The 19,864-nt window shown below is 61.5% G+C and overlaps 1 protein-coding gene across 1 annotated transcript in view; it reads left to right on the top strand.

Annotated features, from left to right (window-relative positions):
- The window catches only part of DTX2 (deltex E3 ubiquitin ligase 2), a 40,175-nt gene that overhangs the window by 8,037 nt on the left and 12,274 nt on the right, over positions 1–19,864 (top strand). Inside the window, 4 exon segments of the mRNA XM_054166410.1 lie at positions 2,972–3,432; positions 3,434–3,501; positions 9,119–9,177; positions 17,123–17,254. Coding sequence (XP_054022385.1) covers positions 2,972–3,432; positions 3,434–3,501; positions 9,119–9,177; positions 17,123–17,254 — 720 coding nt within the window.

Genomic DNA, 19,864 nt, shown 5'->3' with positions numbered 1-19,864 from the left:
AGCTCCTCCCCAGCCCTGCTCTCCAGACCCTCCTGGGCAGTTCTCTGCAGGCTTTGGCTGAGGATCCTCTTTTCCCTGTGCTGCTGGAGCTCAGGGTTGTGACTCTGAAGCTTCATTTTCTCCTGTTCCCCTCGGCACTGCTCTTCCCTCACCTCTGCCTCGCTGCCCCCCAGCTGGGGTTGGTTCCCCCCCCACTCTCAGGCTTGCCCCAAGGCGTTTCCTGCTCTTTGTTCTCGCTGTGGAGCTGCTGAGGACTTTCCCAGCAGCAGCAGTTCTGACCCTGCTGCAGGATCTCCTTGCAGAGCTTCTGTAAAGAAAGGAGTGAAGTAACCAGGGGGGAAGTAACCAGGGGGGGGAAGTCAGGGGTGGAGGATCAGGCTTCAGGGGGCTGGAGCTCCAGCTGGCCCCATCGTGGCTGCTTCCATCTCTCCCCCTTTGAACTGCTGCTCTCTCCACTTTCCACAGCACTTCACTGGCTCCTGCTCTCCAGTCTTGCAGGCAGGAGCCTGGAGAAGCTGGCCCTGGCCATCCTCTCTCTCCTGTGCCCAGGAAGGCCAATGGCATCCTGGGGAGTATCAGAAGGGCTGTGGTGAGTGGGTCCAGAGAGGTTCTCCTGCCCCTCTGCTCTGCCCTGCTGAGGCCACATCTGGAATACTGTGTCCAGTTCTGAGCCCTTCAGTTCAAGATGGACCTCAGGGAGCTGCTTGAGAGAGTCCAGCACAGAGCCTCAGAGGTGCTGCAGGCAGTGGAACATCTCCCTGGGAGGCCAGGCTGAGGGAGCTGGGGCTTGGAGCAGAGGAGCCTGAGGGCTGCCCTCATTGCTGGGGATCAAGGTCACAGTATCACAGCATCACCAAGGTTGGAAAAGACCTCAAAGCTCATCAAGTCCAAGCTGTCACCACAGACCTCATGACTAAACCATGGCTCCAAGTGCCACATCCAATCCCCTCTTGAACACCTCCAGGGATGGGACTCCACCACCTCCCTGGGCAGCACATCCCAATGGCCTCTTTCTGGGAAGAACTTTCTCCTCACCTCCAGCCTAAACCTCCCCTGGCACAGCTTGAGACTGTGTCCTGCAGGGCTGGAGCCAGGCTCTGCTCAGGAATGGCCAAGGACAGCACAAGGGGCACTGGGGGCCAGCTGGAGCAGAGGAGGTGCCAGGGGAACACCGTGAGGGTGGCAGAGCCCTGGAGCAGGCTGCCCAGAGAGGCTGTGGAGTCTCCTCTGGAGCCTTTCCATCCCCTTCTGGCTGTGTTCCTGTGTGAGCTGCCCTGGGTGCCCCTGCTCTGGCAGGGGGCTTGGACTGGGTGATCTCCAGAGGTCCCTTCCATCCCCTCCCATGCTGTGCCCCCTGTGCAGCAGGGGGGCTGTGCTGCAGCACTCTGTGGTGGTGTCTCTGCAGTTGCTCTGTTGTCAAGGCTGTGGGAGTTAAGGTTTTTTTAACCAGATCTGTGCCTCAGCCTGAGCTTTTTTATCCCCTGCTAACGTCAGGAGGCATCTGCCATGCCTCTGCCTCTCTGCTGGGGTGGGGCTGGCTCTGCAGCCTCTCTCCTTCCCTCCTTTCCCACCCTTCCTCCCCACAGCTTTTGAGCCTGCTGCTAGCCCACAATCAGATCTGGCAGGGGGACAGGGAGCTCTGGGTCTTGCCTCTCCCTGGGCTGGGTGAGCAAACCCAGCCCTGTTGGGAGGAGAAAGCCCCTGGGTGCCTCTGGTGAAGGAGAGGAGAGGGAGAAGGAGAAGAGGGAGAGAGGAAGGCCACTGTGCTGCAGACATCACAGAGCTGAGTCACAGAGAGAGTGTTCCCCTGAATGCTTTAGTGCTCTGCTCAGAGAGTGCTCTGAGGGCTGTGAGGCTGAGAGCTGGGCTTGGGCAGCCTGCAGAGGAGAAGGCTCCAGGGAGAGCTTCTGGTGGCCTTGCAGTGCCTCAAGGGGAGATCAGAGAGCTGGGCACAGACTTCTGAGCAGGGTCTGCTGGGCCAGGCCAAGGGGGGATGGTTTGAAGTGCAAGAGGGAGCTTGAGAGTGGAGAGGAGGAGAAATGTTTGGTGCTGAGGGTGGGGAGAGCCTGGCCCAGGCTGCCCAGAGAGCTGCCCCATGGCTGGCAGCAGTGCAGGGCAGGTTGTGTGGGGCTGGGAGCAGCCTGCTGGGGGTGGGGATCTGACTGCAGGGGGTTGGACTGAATGACCCAAACCCTCCCCCCCCAGCCCCAGCTGTGACTCTGTGCCAGTGGCTCTGTTTGCCTCCTCTCTACGACTGCCTGAAGGGAGGTTGTAGCCAGCTGGGGGTTGGTCTCTTCTCCCAGGCACCCAGCACCAGAACAAGAGGACACAGTCTCAAGCTGTGCCAGGGGAGGTTTAGGCTGGAGGTGAGGAAGAAATTTTTCCCAGAGAGATTGGCCACTGGGATGTGCTGCCCAGGGAGGTGGTGGAGTCCCCATCCCTGGAGGTGTTCAAAACCAGCCTGGATGAGGCACTTGGTGCCATGGTTTCATAGGATCACAGAATTGTCAGGGCTGGAAGGGAGCTCAAGGCTCAGCCAGCTCCAACCCCCCTGCCATGGCCAGGGACACCTCACACCACAGCAGGTTGCTCACAGCCACCTCCAGCCTGGCTGCAAACACCTCCAGGCAGGAGGCTTCCACCACCTCCCTGGGCAGCCTGTGCCAGGCTCTCACCACCCTCCTGGGGAGCAACTTCTTCCTCACAGCCAATCTCAATCTCCCCATTTCTAGTTCTGCTCCATCCCCCCAGTCCTATCCCTCCCTGACACCCTCCAAAGTCCCTCCCCAGCTTTCCCGTAGCCCCCTGCAGATCCTGGAAGGCCACAGTGAGGTCTCCTGGGAGCCTTCTCCTCTCCAGACCCTGCACATCCCCGGCTGATCAGATGGTGCTGGGCGAGCGGTTGGGCTGGAGGGTGCCTGAGGTGTTTCCCAGCCCGCTTAACCCCGTGTGCTGTCTGCTCTCCCTGCAGGGACCATGAGGGCCGTGCACAGACATCTCTTCCCCGGGGACTCGGCGGCGGGGCAGGGCATCGTCTGGGAGTGGCAGAACGACGAGGGGGGTTGGTCCCCCTACGAGATGAGCCTCTGCGTCCGCCTGGAGCGCGCCCACGCCGGCCGCCACCCGCGGGTGGACCTGGGCCCCCTGGGCTACGACTACGAGGTGGACCTGGGGGCTCAGGTGCAGACCAACAAGGCCACCGGGTTCCGGCGCGGCGTGCGGCGCCGCCCGGGCCCCCCCTACCCGCCGGCCGCCCCGCTGCCGGCGCTGCCCGCGGGGCCGGGCTGCTCCTGCCAGCAGTGCTGGGCGGGCGGCGTGCCGGGGCCCGCCCGCTCCCGCCACGCCCCGGGCGCCGCCCCCGCCGGCCCCGCCTTCCTGCCCTACAGCAAACCCGCCCCGCCCGCCGCCCGGGCCGCGCCCCGGCCCGCCGCCCCCGGCAACCGCCGCCCCGCCGCAGGCTGGCACTGCCGGCGCCGCGCTGCCCGCGGCCAACGGAGTCAGGTACACAGCCTCAGCCCCCCGGGGTGCTCTGCTGCTGGCCGGGAGGGAACGGGAGGAGGAGGAGAGGATGAGGAGAGGAGAAGAGAGAGGAGGAGAGGAGAGAGGATGAGAGGAGAGGATGAGGAGAGAGGATGAGGAGAGGGAGAGGAGGAGGAGAGGGAGAGGAGGAGGAGAGGAGGAGAGAGGATGAGGAGAGGAGAAGAGAGAGGATGAGGAGAGGAGAGGATGAGAGAAGAAGAGAGGATGAGGAGAGGATGAGAGAAGAAGAGAGAGGATGAGGAGGATGAGGAGAGGAGAGGATGAGAAGGAGAGGATGACAGGAGAAGAGAGAGGATGAGGAGAGGGAGAGGATGAGAGAAGAAGAGAGAGGATGAGGAGGATGAGGAGAGGAGAGGATGAGAAGGAGAGGATGACAGGAGAAGAGAGAGGATGAGGAGAGGGAGAGGATGAGAGAAGAAGAGAGAGGATGAGGAGGATGAGGAGAGGAGAGGATGAGAAGGAGAGGATGACAGGAGAAGAGAGAGGATGAGGAGAGGGAGAGGATGAGGAGAGGAGAAGAGAGGATGAGGAAAGGATTAAGTGAGGATAGAATAGAGTAGAATAGGATAGGATAGAATAGAATTTCATTTAATTTAGCTTAATTTAATTTAATTAACCAGGTTGGAAAAGACCTTTGAGATCATCAAGTCCAACCTCTCACCCAACACCATCTGATCAACTCTGATCAACTGATCAACTGATCAAACCTCCCCTGGCACAGCTTGAGACTGTGTCCTCTTGTTCTGGTGCTGGCTGCCTGGCAGAAGATACCAACCCCCACCTGGCTACAACCTCCCTTCAAGGAGCTGTAGACAGCCATAAGGTCTCCCCTGAGCCTCCTCTCCTCCAGGCTAAGCACCCCCAGCTCCCTCAGCCTCTCCTCAGGCCAGGCTGGATGAGGCCTTGAGCAACCTGGGCTGGTGGGAGCTGTCCCTGCCCATGGCAGGGGTTTGGAACTGGATGATCTCCAGAGCTCCCTTCCAACCCAAACCATTCTACCAGAGAGGTTGTGGAGGGTCCTTGTGTGGAGAGCTGCCAACTCCCCCTGGGCACTGTGCTTCTGGGCAAGCTGCTGTGGGTACCCTGCTGGAGCAGGGCTTGGCCTGGGTGAGCTCCAGGGGTCCCTTCCAGCCCCTCCATGCTGGGGTTGTGTGAAGGGCTCTCTGCCTGCTCCCTGTGTTTGTGTCCTGGGCAGTGTTTGCTGGGCTCCACAGACGGTCCAAGTGCTGAAGCAGAGTGTGAGCAGCTGCAGGAGAACTTGCCAGAGCTGATTTACCTGCCCAGGCTGCCTGACTGAGCAGGGAGATAAGAGATCCAGGAGGGTGTTGAAAGCAGCCTTCAGCTAATGAGAGGAGGTGCTGGGGCTGCAGGTGCCCTTTGAAGCTGCTTTCTGTTCCAAGCCAGGAGGTGAATCTGGAGGTGTTTTCCTCAGCACCCTGTCAGGGCTCTTCCCCTTCCTGGGGGTCATCTGAGTGAAACACCTTCCCACATCCTCTTCCTCTTTCTCACAGTCTTTCTCTGCTGTCTACTCTGTGCTTGATGCTTTCTCCTGACATCTCCACCCCCTGCAGCACTTCCCTGCCCTACTCACCTTTGGCAAGGGCTGAAAATCAGGCTCTGGCCTTCTCCTGCCCCATTCCCCCCTGCCTCAGGAGCCACTGAGGGCTGCCTGGAGCCTTCATCCTCCCCCAGAGCCTCAGCAAAGTGACTTTCACGCTGAGGAGGTGAGAAATGAAGAAGGAGATGCTGCAGCAGGTGCCCCCCCGGCCTGTCTGGGGCTGCTCAGGCTCTGGGGGGGGCAGAGCAGAGCAGAGCTGCTCACACAGGGGTGGCACAGCCTGCCAAAGGTGATGCCAGCTGGGAGGAGAAGGTCAGCCAGGAGAACACCTGGAGGTGCCCAGCTAGGGCACTGGGGAGGGCACTGTTGGGGCTGCTCTCAGCAGCTTGGTTAAAGCCTCCAGCAGCTGAGGGCTGGGTTGAGGGAGCAGCAATCAGGGCTGCAGACTGTCCCTGTGCTCTCCACTCCCTGCTTCAGCTCTGCCCCTTCTTGAGCACTGAGCAAGGTGGCTTCTGTGGCTCCTCTGCTCTAAGCCCCAGCTCCCTCAGCCTGGCTTCCCAGGGAGATGTTCCACTGCCTGCAGCGCCTCTGAGGCTCTGTGTTGGACCTCTGAGGTCCTCCTTGACCTGAGGGGCCCAGAGCTGGACACAGTATTCCAGATGTGGCCTCAGCAGGGCACAGAAGAGGAGCAGGAGAACCTCCCTTGGCCTACTCACCACAGCCCTTCTGTTAGACCCCAGGATGCCAGTCTTGGCCACAGGGCACATTGCTGGCTCAGGGACATCCCTCTGCCCACCAGGACCCCCAGGTCCATTTCCTGAGAGCTGCTCTCCAAGAGCTCAGCCTCCAGCCTAGGGTTGTTCTCCCCCAGCCTCTGTTGCTCCCTGGGGTTGTTCTCCTCCAGCCTCTGCTGCTCCCTGGGGTTGCTCTCCTCCAGCCTCTGCTGCTCCTTGGGGTTGTTCTCCCCCAGCCTCTGCTGCTTCCTAAGGGTTGTTCTCCCCCACATGCCACACTCTGCCCTTGGCCTTGTTGGATTCCATTTGATTTCTCCTCACCCCAGCAGCCACACAGGCTGGGAAGGTATTCAATCACCTCCAGTGCCACCAAATCATAAGCCATAAACCTGCTGAGGCTGGCAGAGACCTCTGAGCTCATCCAGCCCAAGCACTCCCCCAGAGCTCACAGCCACACCACTGCTGCTCAGCCACTGCACCACAGCCCTCAGCACCACATCCATGTGGCTTTGAAACCCCTCCAGGGATGGGGACTCCCCCAGCTCCCTGGGCAGCCTGGGCCAGGGCCTGAGAGCCCTTGCTGGGAAGAAAGGATTCCTAATATCCAACCTGAACCTCCCCTGGTGCAGCCTGAGGCCATCTCCTCCTGCCCTGTCACTTATTCCTAGGCAGCAGAGCCTAGCCCCCCCCTGGCTGCAGCCCTCTCAGGGAGCTGCAGAGAGCAATGAGGTCTCCCTCAGCCTCCTGTGCTCCAGGCTGAACACCCCCAGCTCCCTCAGCTGCTCCTCCCCAGCCCTGTTCTCCAGACCCTTCCCCAGCTTGGTTGCTCTACTCTGGCCCTGCTCCAGCCTCTCAAAGTCCTTGCAGTGAGGGACCCAAACCTGAGCCCAGGACTCAAGGGGTGGCCTCAGCAGTGCTCAGCACAGGGACACCATCCCTGCCCTGCTCCTGCTGCTCCAGGCCAGGCTGCTGGTGACCTTGCCTGGGAAGAAGTTTTCCCTCATCTCCAACCTGAACCTCCCCTGGCACAAGCCCAGCAGTGCAGCTGCTGCTGCCAGCCTGGAGTGAAGGCTGGACCTGGCTGTAGGGGACAGCCCCACAGGAGCCAGGCAGCTCTCCAGGCTGAGCTACACCTCCAGAGGTCTTCTCCAGAGCTACAGCTTTGCCTTGGCCCCACAGCAGAGATGTTTGCAGCTGTGTTTCCTGAAGGAACTGAGTGAACTGCAGCATCCTCCAGCCTCTCCCTCAGCTTTGGAGACCTTCTGGCAGTTGGAGCTCAGCTCTGAGCATCCTGGCAGGGAAGGGTTGGAAGGGAGCTCTGGAGCTCACCCAGTCCAAGCCCTGCTCCAGCAGGGCACCCACAGCACAATGCCCAGCAGCACAATGCCCAGGGGGGGTTGGAAGCTCTCCACACCAGGACACTCCACAACCTCTCTGGGCAGCCTGCTCCAGGCCTCCAGCACCCTCACAACAAACAACTTTCTCCTCCTCTTCACATCCAACATCCTGGGCTCCACCCTGTGCCCCTTGCTGCCCCTTGGCCTGGCCCTGGGCACCACTCAGCAGAGTCTGGCCCCAGCCTCTTGCCCCCCACAGCTCCTTTAGCTCTTGCTGAGCATTGCTCAGCTGCCCTCTGGGGCTGCTCTTCTGCAGGCTCTCAGCCCCAGGGCTCTCAGCCTTTGCTGCTCCCAGAGCTGCTCCAGGCCCCTCAGCAGCTCTGCAGCCTCCCCTGGGCTCTCTCCAGCAGTTCTCTGTCTCTCCTTAACTGGGGAGCCCAGATCTGGACCCAGCACTCCAGATGTGGCCTCAGGAGGGGTTGCAGAGCTGTGGTGCTGAGGGCCATGGGCTGGTGGTGCCCTGGGGCAGTGCTGGGCTCAGGGCTGGACTCCATGATCTGAAAGGCCTCTTCCAAGCTCAATGCTTCTGTGGTTCTCTGGGCCTCAGCTGGAGCTGGAGGCTGAGCCTGAGGCCATCCCCTGCTGAAGGTCACAGGAGCAGGAGCACAGCAGAGGGATGAGACAGAGAGGGGAAACAGTTGAGAAAGAGCTGTGAGCAAAGACCCAAAGCAGGAAGGGGAGGCCATGAAGAGCAGCCAAGGAACCACCACAGCTGCTTCAGAGCCTTTTGAAACTGAGGGGGGGGATTCCACCCCAGCTGGTGGGCTTGGGGTGGGCTGTGGCCAGAGATCTCTTGTGTCACTGGCAGGTGATGCAAAACTGGGGCAGGGGAGGGCAAACACATCCTGAGGAAGAGGGGAGGGAGAGCTCTGCAAGAGCTGGTCCTGCCTGGCCAGGCTGTCAGACCTGCTGGAGCAGGGCCAGAGGAGCTCACAGCAGTGCTGGCAGGGCTGGAAGCCCTCTGCTGGGAGCCAGGCTGAGAGAGTTGGCCTTGGGCAGCCTGCAGAGGAGAAGGCTCCAGGGAGAGCTTCTGGTGGCCTTGCAGTGCCTCAAGGGGAGATCAGAGAGCTGGGCACAGACTTCTGAGCAGGGCCTGCTGGGCCAGGCCAAGGGGAGATGGTTTGAAGTGCAAGAGGGAGCTTGAGAGTGGAGAGGAGGAGAAATGTTTGGTGCTGAGGGTGGGGAGAGCCTGGCCCAGGCTGCCCAGAGAGCTGCCCCATGGCTGGCAGCAGTGCAGGGCAGGATGTGTGGGGCTGGGAGCAGCCTGCTGGGGTTGGGGATCTGACTGCAGGGGTTGGACTGAATGACCCAAACCCTTCCCCCCCAGCCCCAGCTGTGACTCTGTGCCAATGGCTCTGTTTGCCTCCTCTCTACAACTGCCTGAAGGGAGGTTGTAGCCAGGTGGGGGTTGGTCTCTTCTCCCAGGCAGCCAGCACCAGAACAAGAGGACACAGTCTCAAGCTGTGCCAGGGGAGGTTTAGGCTGGAGGGGAGGAGAAAGAGGAATTGGCCCTTGGGATGTGCTGCCCAGGGAGGTGGTGGAGTCCCCAGCCCTGGAGGTGTTCAAGAGGGGCTTGGATGTGGCACTTGGAGCCATGGTTGAGTTGTCAGGGGGTGTTGGGTGACAGCTTGGACCTGAAGATCCCTGAGGTCTTCTCCAACCTGGTTGATTCTCTGATTCTGTGCCTGGAGAGCTCTGGCAGGGCCTGGGCTCCTCACATGCAGCTTGCAGCTGCTGAGGCTGTGGGCAGGGGGCTGGGTGTGGATGGGGGGGTCCCAGGTGGGGCTCATCTGAGCAATTGATCCCTTCTGATAGATATCCAGGGCCCTGTCTTTGCTTTCTCAGTTCCTGGGGTGTGCTGCTCAGCTTCTCTTTCTCTTTCTCTCCAGCCTCCCCACCCTGCCAGTCAAGATGTCCAAGCCCAGCAAGGTGACCCAGGCCCTGGCAGGTAAGGGTCTGGCTGTGTCCTGGGTTAGGTGAGCAAGGGGCTCTCCTCTGTGCCCCTGAGCTGCCCTCTGGGAGGGGCTGGAACGTTGCTGGCATTTGGAGTTCCAAAGTCCCTTTCAGCCAGGCCAAGAAGGTGAAGCTGGGGGAGGAGAGGATGCTCAGACCTTAGGCACTGCTCTTCTCAGCTGTGCTGCTCCTGGCTTTGCTTCATGGAGCCACAGAGTGCTTTGGCTTGGAGGAGGTCTTAAAGCTCCTCCAGTTCCAACCCCTCTGCCCTGGGCAGGGACACCTCCAGGCTGCTCAGCACCTTGAGGGTTGGGTGTCCACCTTGGGCTTCATGTGAGGCTGGGGAGACTCTGGCACAGGCTGCCCAGGGAGGCTGTGGCTGCCTCCTGCCTGGAGGTGTTCAGGGCCAGGCTGGATGAGGCCTTGAGCAGCCTGTGCTGGTGGGAGGGAGGGAGCCCAGGGCAGGGGCTTGGAGCTGGCTGAGCTTTAAGCTCCCTTCCAACCCAAGCCCTGCTGTGACCTTGTGTGGCTGTGGCTGAGCAGATAGCAGGGGGCAGCTCCTGGGCCCAGCTCAGCTGCTGCCTGCTCCTGTTTCTAGCACCAAGGCAGAGGAGCAGTGTGAGGTGGAGCCTGGCTTCCACCTGGGCCCTTCCAGAGGGGGCTTCCTCACTTGGAGCTCAGGTGGTCTTCAGCTTTGTCTGGTGGGGGGAAAGGGGGAGGACAGAAGTGGCATCAGACACTGTCTCCTGTGGCAGCAGAGCAGGGGTTGGTTTGTTGTCATCCAAACCCACCAGTGCTCACCAGAGGCACCTGGGGAGAGGCTGGGAGGAGGTCAGGTGCCCATGGCCAGAGCTCTTTCCAGAGCAGGTTTGCTGTTGGACACCAGGGGCATTGCCTTGGAACCAGCAGCTCCTGGCAGAGCCTTTCTAGGCCAAATCCAGGCAGTGCTCCTGCTCTGTTTGGGCTCTGCCAGCACCAGCCAGGAGACCCTGATGTGGGGGTGCCTGGGGGCAGGTCTGGGTGCTGTGCCCAGAGCTTGGTGCCAACACTGGGCTCAAAGTCTCATCACAACCATCCTGGTGCTGGGGTGGGTGCAGAGGAGGGCACTGAAGCTGCTGAGGGGTTTGAAGAGCATGGCTTGAGGAGAGGCTGAGGGAGCTGGGGTTGGTGAGCCTGAGGAAGAGGAGGCTGAGGACAGACCTCATTGCTCTGTGCAGCAACCTGAGAGGAGGCTGGGGTGAGGCTGGTGTTGGCCTCTTCTCCCAAGGATCAACAGGAGGAGAGGAAATGGCCTCAGGCTGCACCAGGGGAGGCTTAGGTTGGAGCTGAGGAAACCTTTCTTTGCTGCAGGGGTGGTCAGGGACTGGCAGAGGCTGCCCAGGGAGGTGGTGGAGTCAGCATCAGTGGAGGTGGCTCTTGGGGCCAGGGTTTGGTGGTCGTGGAGGTGCTGGGTGGAAGGTTGGAGCTGATCTCAGAGGGCTTCTGCAGCTTGAATGACTCTATGCTGATGTGGTAAGCTGGGGTGAGGAAGGATCTGGTGTCTGGGGTTTTCTGTGGCCACTGCAGGCCATCTGCTAGCCCATGGCTTCCTCTGGCTCTTCTCCATGCATGGTCTGCTGAGGTTCTTGGCTCCCTGGGGACCCAGCTGTGCTCCTCAGCAAGTGCAGAGCATTCCATTCTGGCTCTGACCACCTTGTTGCAGGAAAGGTGATGGTGTGTGGCTTGTCCTAGAGTGTCCCAAGGGTCAGGCTCCAGCCTGCCTAGGAAAGCCCCCCAGGGTGGGAGCTGGCAGTCATCAGCTGTTAGCACCAGCCCCAAAGCTCTGCCTTGCACATCTCTGTGGCCAAGTGAGCCCTGCATGAAGGCTAACCCTGGTGTACCCTGACAGCCTGCAGCAAGCCTGACTGCTTGCCACTAGGCTCTGGAAAGACCTTGGAGGGGATTCTGCCCCTCTGCTCTGCTCAGCCCCCACCTGCAGCACTGCCTCCAGCTCTGGGGCCCCCAGCACAAGAAGGACCTGGAGCTGCTGGAGAGGCTCCAGAGGAGGCCACAGAGATGGTCAGAGAGCTGCAGAACCTCCCCTGTGGGGCCAGGCTGGGAGAGTTGGGGCTGTGCAGCCTGGAAGAGGCTCCAGGGAGACCTCAGAGCAGCCTTGCAGTACCTGAAGGGCTCCAGGAGAGCTGGGGAGGGACTTTGGGCAAGGGCTGGGAGTGCCAGGATGAGGAACAATGGCTTTGAGCTGGGAGAGGAGAGACTGAGAGTGGAGATGAGGAAGAAATTCTTTGCAGTGAGGCTGGGGAGAGCCTGGCACAGGTTGCCCAGGGAGGCTGTGGCTGTGCCCTGCCTGGAGGTGTTCAGGGCCAGGCTGGATGAGGACTCCCCAGGGAGCCTTCAGTCTCCCTCCCTTGGTACCTCTTGGAAGCTTGTCCAGAGGTCTCCAGGGAGTCTTTGCTTTCCATCCCAAGGTGCCTCTTGGAAGGATGTTTAGAAAGTCTCCAGGGAGCCTTCAGTCTCCTCCCAGGGTGCTTCTCAGCAGCCTTGCCTCTGGTTTGAAGAGGGAGAAGCTGAACCTCTGTATCCTGTGGGTGAGCTGCAGGTGCAGCTGGGGCAGGCTGTGGCTGGTGAACAGCAGAGGCCTGAGGGAAGAGCTGGACCTTGGTGGTGGGCTGAGCACCTGGGGATTGGCCCTGCCTGTGGCAGCAGGGCTGCAACTGGGCCCACCCTTAAGGTCCCTCCCAACCCATCCTGTGGCTGGATCAATGTCTGATGGTTGATCAATGACCTCCAGCTGGGAGAGGAGCTGCCTCGGGGGGGTCCCTGAGCTCAGCCAAGCTTCTCTGCCTCCTGCTCCTCACTTGGCCTCCTTTGGGGGGTGGGGGTTGTGAAGGCAGCACTGAGTTGGTGGCTCAGGCTCTGCTGCTGCCCTGTTGTGTGCTGTGTCAGTGCCTGTGAGCAGCAGCAGCAGCAGGGGGGGTTGGCTCCCCAGCAGAACCTGCTCTGGCAGCTGCCTCTGGGCACCGCTCAGCCCTGGCGCTGCCTGGGCTCCCCTGGCAGATCTCACCCTCTGCACCAGCAGCCTGGCTGGGATGAGCTGCTGAGCTCTGGCATCACTCATGGATTCACAGGTTGCAGCAGGCTGGGAGGGAGCCTCCAAGGGCATCTTGGCCCCCTCCAGCCAGAGCAGGCTGCCCAGGGCCCCCTGGAGCCTGATCTTGAGTGTCTCCAGGGCTGGAGCCTGCACCACCTCCCTGGGCAGCCTGTGCCAGTGTCTCCCCAGCCTCACTGTGCAGAGCTTCCTCCTGAGCTCCAACCTGACTCTCCCCTGCTCCAGTTGCAAACCATTGCCCCTCAGCCTTATGCCCACAGCCCCTTCTGAGCAGTCCCTGCCCAGCCTGCCTGCAGCTCCCCTTCAGATACTGAACTGCTGCTCTGAGGTCTCCCTGAAGCCTTCTCCAGGCTGAACAGCTCCAACTCCCTCAGCCTGTCCACACAGCAGAGGCTCTCCAACCCTCTGATTGTGTCCATGGCCTCCTCTGGAGCCTCTCCATCAGCTCCAGGTCCTTCCTGTGTTGAGGGCTCCATCTCTGGCCCCAGCCCTGCAGGTGAGGTCTCCCCAGAGCAGAGCAGAGGGGCAGGATCCCTCTCTCCAGCTCTGGCCACACTGCTTTGGCTGCAGCCCAGGCTGCCCTTGGCCTTCTGTGCTGCCAGTGCCCATTGCTGGCTCCTGTGCAGCTTCTCCCCCCACCCAAGTCCTCCTCTGCAGGGCTGCTCTCCATCTCCTCCTCCCCAGCTTGGGTTGGTAGCAAGGACTGCCCCAGGCTGGGTGCAGGACCTTGCCCTTGGCCTGGTTCAGAAGTGCTGTGCCTGCAGGCTCAGTGCCCAGCAGGAGCTGCTGCTGCTCTCCTGGCAGTGCCTCCAAGTGCCCTTCCTCTGCTGCAGGGGACAGTCCCTGCCTGCTGCAGTGTGCAGGAGGCAGCTCTGGTGCTGTTGCTAGGCTGCAGGCTTTCAGTCCTCCTCATGCAGAAGCAAACAGCTTCTGCTGTGTGAGCTCCTCCTGCAGGTCCCCCTGGCAGCAGGGAAGGGCTGCAGGCTCAGCCTGGTTGAGGGTAGGATTTAGGGAGGGCAGGTCCTGCCTGACCAACCTGATCTCCTTCCATGCCCAGGTGACTGCCTGGTGGCTGTGGGGCAGGCTGTGGATGTGGTCTGCCTGGACTGCAGCAAGGCCTTTGACACCATCCCCCACAGCAAACTGCTGGCCAAGCTGTCAGCCCCTGGCTGGGACAGCAGCACTCTGAGCTGGGTTAGGAACTGGCTGGAGGCTGAGCCCAGAGAGTGGTGGTGAATGGTGCCACAGCCAGCTGGCAGCCAGGCACCAGTGGTGTGCCCCAGGGATCAGTGCTGGGCCCCAGCCTGGTCAATATTTTTATTGATAATCTGGAGGAGGGGATGGAGTCCATCAGCAGTAGCTGTGCAGCTGACACAAAGCTGGGGGCAGGAGTTGATCTGTTAGAGGGTAGGAGAGCTCTGCAGAGGGACCTTGCCAGGCTGGACAGATGGGCAGAGGCCAAGGGCAGGAGATTGAACACATCCAAGTGCCAGGTGCTGCACTTTGGCCACAGCAACCCCAGGCAGTGCTACAGGCTGGGGGCAGAGTGGCTGAGAGCAGCCAGGCAGAGAGGGACCTGGGGGTGCTGGTCGATGGTAGGCTGAACATGAGCCTGCAGTGTGCCCAGGCAGCCAAGAGGGCCAATGGCATCCTGGCCTGCATCAGGAACAGTGTGGCCAGCAGGAGCAGGGAGGTCATTCTGCCCCTGTACACTGCACTGGTTAGGTCACACCTTGAGTCCTGTGTCCAGTTCTGGGCCCCTCAGTTCAAGGAGGACATTGAGAGACTTGAAGGTGTCCAGAGAAGGGCAACAAAGCTGGGGAGGGGTCTGGAGAAGAGGGCTGGGGAGGAGCAGCTGAGGGTGTTGAGCCTGGAGGAGAGGAGGCTGGCTGAGAGCAGCTGGAGGTGAGCCCAGGGGGTGCCCAGGTGGCCAAGAAGGTCACCAGCAGGAGTGGGGAAGAGATGGTGTCCCTGTGCTGGGCACTGCTGAGGCCACCCCTTGAGTCCTGGGCTCAGGTTTGGGTCCCTCACTGCAAGAAGGACACTGAGAGGCTGGAGCAGGGCCAGAGAAGAGCAACCAAGCTGGGGAAGGGTCTGGAGAACAGGGCTGGGGAGGAGCAGCTGAGGGAGCTGGGGGTGTTCAGCCTGGAGCACAGGAGGCTGAGGGAGACCTCATTGCTCTCTGCAGCTCCCTGAGAGGAGGCTGGAGCCAGGGGGGGGCTGGGCTCTGCTCCCTAGGAATAAGTGACAGGGCAAGAGATGGCCTCAGGCTGCACCAGGGGAGGTTCAGGTTGGATATTAGGAATCCTTTCTTCCCAGCAAGGGCTCTCAGGCCCTGGCCCAGGCTGCCCAGGGAGCTGGGGGAGTCCCCATCCCTGGAGGGGTTTCAAAGCCACATGGATGTGGTGCTGAGGGCTGTGGTGCAGTGGCTGAGCAGCAGTGGTGTGGCTGTGAGCTCTGGGGGAGTGCTTGGGCTGGCTGAGCTCAGAGGTCTCTTAAGTTCCAGGTGACAGGAGGAGAAGAAATGGCCTCAAGTTGCCTCATGGGAGGGCCAGCTTGGAGAGGAGGAACAATTTCTCTGCTGCCAGAGTGGGTCAGGCCCTGGCCCAGGCTGCCCAGGGAGCTGGGGGAGTCCCCATGCCTGGAGGGGTTCAAGGCCCTTGGGGGCTGTGGTGGTGCTGGGCTGATGCTGTCCTGGATGGCTCTCAGAGGCCTTTCCCAGCCCAAGCTGTGGGGTTTGCATGGCCAGAAGCAAGTTTTGGGGGTGCTGCTGGCTTTGGGGGTGCCTGCAGCTGTGAGCACCCTGGCTCAGCGCTGGTGCTGGCTGCCCCAGGTGGGAAGGGCCAAGGCAGAGGGGCTCAGCAGGACAGCTGCTGCCTGGGGAGGGTGGTTGGGGCTGAGAAGCAGCAAGCAGCCCCTCAGGCCAGCATGGAGCAGCCCTGCAGCTCTCCCTGGCCTGCAGGGCATGGTTGTCCCCTGCAGGGTCCCCAGCCCAGGGCATCCCCTGCTCACAGCTACCTGGGAGGGGGGAGGCTGGAGCTGAGCTGCCTCCCAGCATGGGGGTGCTGGGATGGAGGGGAGTGGCAGGGAGGAGATGCTGTGGGGTGAGCAGGGGGCAGCTGCTTTGGAGAGGCAGCTCCAGCCCCCAGCCAGCCAGCCTGGCACTGCTGCCCTGCTTGAGGGCAGCGAGGGTGCAGCTGGGGGCACTGCAGGCTGGCTGGAGGGGCAAGGGGCTGGAGGGGGAGGTTTGGGGGGGGTGAGCAGCTGAGGGGGGAGCTGTGGGGGGTGAGGGGATGAGGGGGAGCTATGGGGGCAAGCAGCTGGAGGGGAGCTTTGGAGGAGCTTTGGGGGTGAGCAGCTGGGCTTTGGGGGGAGCTTATGGGGAGCTGAGGAGGGGCTTTGGGGGGAGCTTATGGGGAGCTTTGGGAGGCTGAGGAGGGGCTTTTGGGGTGAGAGGATGGGCCAGAAGCTCTGGGGTGGGCTGAGGAGGAGCCTGGGGCTGATATCCTTCATCCCTCACACCCCCAAGGTCAGGGCTGTGGCAGGTGGGGGAGGCCAATGCCCTTCAGCAGCCTCCATGCCTGCAGACCCTGGAGCCCAGGCAGGTGCCAGCCCTAGACTCAATCAACCAGGTTGGAAAAGACCTCAGAGATCATCAAGTCCAACCTATGACCTAGTCCCTAACCCCTAAACCACGGCTCCAAGTGCCACATCCAAGCCTTCCTTGAACACCTCCAGGGATGGGGACTCCACCACCTCCCTGGGCAGCACATCCCAAGGGCCAATCTCTCTTGCTGGGAAGAATTTCTTCCTCACCTCCAGCCTGAACCTCCCCTGGCACAGCTTGAGACTGTGTCCTCTTGTTCTGGTGCTGGGTGCCTGGGAGAAGAGACCAACCCCCACCTGGCTACAACCTCCCTTCAGGGAGTTGCAGAGAGCAAGAAGGTCTCCCCTGAGCCTCCTCTTCTGCAGGCTAAGCAACCCCAGTTCCCTCAGCCTCTCCTCCCAGAGCTGTGCTCCAGACCCCTCCCCAGCTTTCTTGCCCTTCTCTGGACACCTTCAAGTCTCTCAATGTCCTTCTTGAGCTGAGGAGCCCAGAGCTGGACACAGGACTGGCCCCAGTGCCTGCTGCTTGGCTGAGCAGAGTGCCAGGAAGAACCACCTCAGGGTGAGAGGGGAAAGCCCTTCTCAGGTGGCTTTGCTTTCCCTCCCAGCCCCACAGCTCAGGCAGCGCTGCCGTGGCAGAGCAGCTCTGCCCAGCAGCAGCAGCAGCAGCTCAGCATCCCCCAGCCCAGCTGCAAGCCCAACTGAGCTGCAGAGGGCCTGCAGCCACCCAGCTGCACCCTTCTAGGGCTCCAGAACTCCAGCAGGCAGCTCCTGGGTGAGTGTCCTTGCCGGGTGCCAGGGCTGGCACGGGGGCGCTGGGCACCCCTGGTGCTGTGCAATGAGCTCCTGCCTGCGGCTAGGCTTGGCCCTCAGCCTGCCTGCCATGCTGCTGGGAGCTGGGGAGCTGCCTCTGGCCTGCTGGGCTGCCTTCAGATTCTAACCTGCCCCTGCAGGGAGCTCTGTGCCCCGCTCCCCACCCCCCTGCTTCCATCCTCCTTCCCTCCCTCCCTCCCTCCCTCCCCTCTCGCCCGGCCGTTGTCCTCCGCTGGATCTCAGGAGGGTTTGGTTTGGTTTGGATTTGGTTGGTTTGATCATTGTGATGATTGTTTTTTTCCCCCTCCCTCTTTTGGTTTTAATTTGGGGCTGTAATGAACTTGTCTCCCCCCTCCCCTCCCCTCCCCCTCCCTCCCTCCCCCCCTGCATGTCGCTCTCCCCCCTCCTGCTGTAGGCATCTCGGCTATACTGATGTCAGCCGCCGGACTCCCCGCTCACCTCACCTGTGTGCCTCCAGCTGCCACCACCCATAGAGCCACTAAAAAACACAGCTCAGTTAAGGAGGGGAGGAAAGTGGCCAAGAAAGGTAGTTCCTGCTCTCCCTCTCCCCTCCCTTCCCCTCCCCAAACCACCCTCTTGAGGTCTGCTTCCATCTCCTCTTTGTCATCTCCTTTCCCTCTCTTTCTCCCTCCCTCCTCCCTCTCTTTCTCCCTCCCTCCTCCCTCTCTTTCTCCCTCCCTCCTCCCTCTCTTTCTCCCTCCCTCCTCCCTCTCTTTCTCCCCCTCCCTCTCTTTCTCCCCCTCCTCCCTCTCTTCCCCCCTCCTCCCCTCTTTCTCCTCCTCCTCCTCTCTTTCTCCGCCTCCTCCCTCTCTTTCTCCTCCTCCTCCTCTCTTTCTCCCTCCCTCCTCCTCTCTTTCTCCCTCCCTCCTCCCTCTCTTTCTCCCTCCCTCCTCCCTCTCTTTCTCCCTCCCTCCTCCCTCTCTTTCTCCCTCCCTCCTCCCTCTCTTTCTCCCTCCCTCCTCCCTCTCTTTCTCCCTCCCTCCTCCCTCTCTTTCTCCCTCCCTCCTCCCTCTCTTTCTCCCTCCCTCCTCCCTCTCTTTCTCCCTCCCTCCTCCCTCTCTTTCTCCCTCCCTCCTCCCTCTCTTTCTCCCTCCCTCCTCCCTCTCTTTCTCCCTCCCTCCTCCCTCTCTTTCTCCCTCCCTCCTCCCTCTCTTTCTCCCTCCCTCCTCCCTCTCTTTCTCCCTCCCTCCTCCTCTTCTCTCTCCCTCCCTCCTCCCTCTCTTTCTCCCTCCCTCCTCTCTCTATTTCTGAGTCCCTCCTCCCTCTATTTCTCACTCCGTCCTCACTCTATTTCTCCCTCCCTCCTCCCTCTCTTTCTCCCTCCCTCCTCCCTCTCTTTCTCCCTCCCTCCTCCCTCTCTTTCTCCCTCCCTCCTCCCTCTCTTTCTCCCTCCCTCCTCCCTCTCTTTCTCCCTCCCTCCTCCCTCTCTTTCTCCCTCCCTCCTCCCTCTCTTTCTCCCTCCCTCCTCCCTCTCTTTCTCCCTCCCTCCTCCCTCTCTTTCTCCCTCCCTCCTCCCTCTCTTTCTCCCTCCCTCCTCCCTCTCTTTCTCCCTCCCTCCTCCCTCTCTTTCTCCCTCCCTCCTCCCTCTCTTTCTCCCTCCCTCCTCCCTCTCTTTCTCCCTCCCTCCTCCCTCTCTTTCTCCCTCCCTCCTCCCTCTCTTTCTCCCTCCCTCTGTGGTTTGATTTGATTGATTGGATGAGGAGGAAACTCTCTGCAGTGAGGGTGGGGGGAACAGCCCTGGGGAGAGGCTGTGGTTGTGTCTCCTTTGCTGGAGGTGTTCAGGGTTGGTGAAGTTGGCTTTGTGTCCAGCCTGGTGCTCAACATCTCCGCGGGGGGAAGGACATCCAGAAGCTCCCTGGGCAACCTCAGGGTTGGGGTTGTTCAGCCTAGAGAGGAGAAGGCCTTAGAGCTGCATTGCAAGAGCTGGAGGAGACCTAGGGGAAGGCTGGGGAGGGACTGCTCAGGAGGACTTGGAGTGATAGGACAAGGGGCAGGGGGTTGAAGCTGGAGCAGGGGAGGCTGAGGCTGGGCAGCAGGAGGAAGCTCTGCACAGTGAGGGGACACTGGCACAGGGAGGTGCTTGAAGCCTTGCCCCTGGCCACACTGAAGGTCAAACTTGCTGTGGCCCTGGGCAGCCTGCTGCAGTTGGAGAGGTCCCTGCTGGCTGCAGGGGGCTTGGCCAAGGTGACCTCCCAGGGCCCCTTCCAACCCAGTGCAAGCTGTGATTCTATCTTCTCTGACCTGTTGGGGGGACAGGTCTGAGCTGGGGCAGCCCCCCGGGCGGCGGTGGGTCCCGGAGTGCCCCCCAGGGGGAGGCCAGGGGGAGCAGGATCTGTGCCTGCTCCTCACCTGCTCAGGGCAGGCTGCAGGGGAGCTCCCTGCCAGCTCTGCCCTCCCCAGCCCTGGCCTGAGCATGGCTCCTGGGATCAGCAGGGGCTTGGTCCCTGCTAGGGATGAGCTCTGTACAGGAGCCCCCCCTGGCCCCTGCAGCTGCCAGCAGGCAGAGGTGGACCTGGCTGTGCCCTGAGCTTCTGCTTGGTGGAGCCCTTTGCCCTCCTGCACCCCTCTGGGAGCTGCCACCCCGGAGAGATCCAGTGAGAGCTGGGCAGGGCCTGGCTCAGGGCACCCCCAGTGTCCATCCAGGCTGGGGAGAAGGACTTGGGGGTGCAAAGCAGGACAGGAGCTGGCACTGAGCACTGCCAGCCCAGCCTGGCCTGGGCTGATCCCCAGCAGTGTGGGCAGCAGGGGCAGGGAGGGGATTCTGCCCCTCTGCTGTGCTCTGCTGAGACCTCCCTGCAGTGCTGGGGCAGCTCTGGGGGTAGTGGTGGACAGCAGCTGAACAGGAGCCAGCAGTGTGCCCAGGGGCCAAGAAGGCCAAGGGCATCCTGGCCTGCATCAGGAAGAGTGTGGCCAGCAGGGAAGTCCTTGTGCCCTGTGCTCAGATGTTGAGCTGCTGGAAGGTGTCCAGAGAAGGGCAACAAAGCTGGGGAGGGGTCTGGAGCACAGCCCTGTGAGGAGAGGCTGAGGGAGCTGGGGTTGCTTAGCCTGCAGAAGAGGAGGCTCAGGGGAGACCTTCTTGCTCTCTCCAACTCCCTGAAGGGAGGTTGTAGCCAGGTGGGAGTTGGTCTCTTCTCCC

The sequence above is a fragment of the Dryobates pubescens genome, chromosome 13 (genome assembly GCF_014839835.1).
Source record: "Dryobates pubescens isolate bDryPub1 chromosome 13, bDryPub1.pri, whole genome shotgun sequence".
Lineage (NCBI taxonomy): Eukaryota > Metazoa > Chordata > Aves > Piciformes > Picidae > Dryobates > Dryobates pubescens.
Note: the sequence above shows the minus strand (reverse complement) of the source record. Positions and strands in the feature narration are given on the sequence as shown.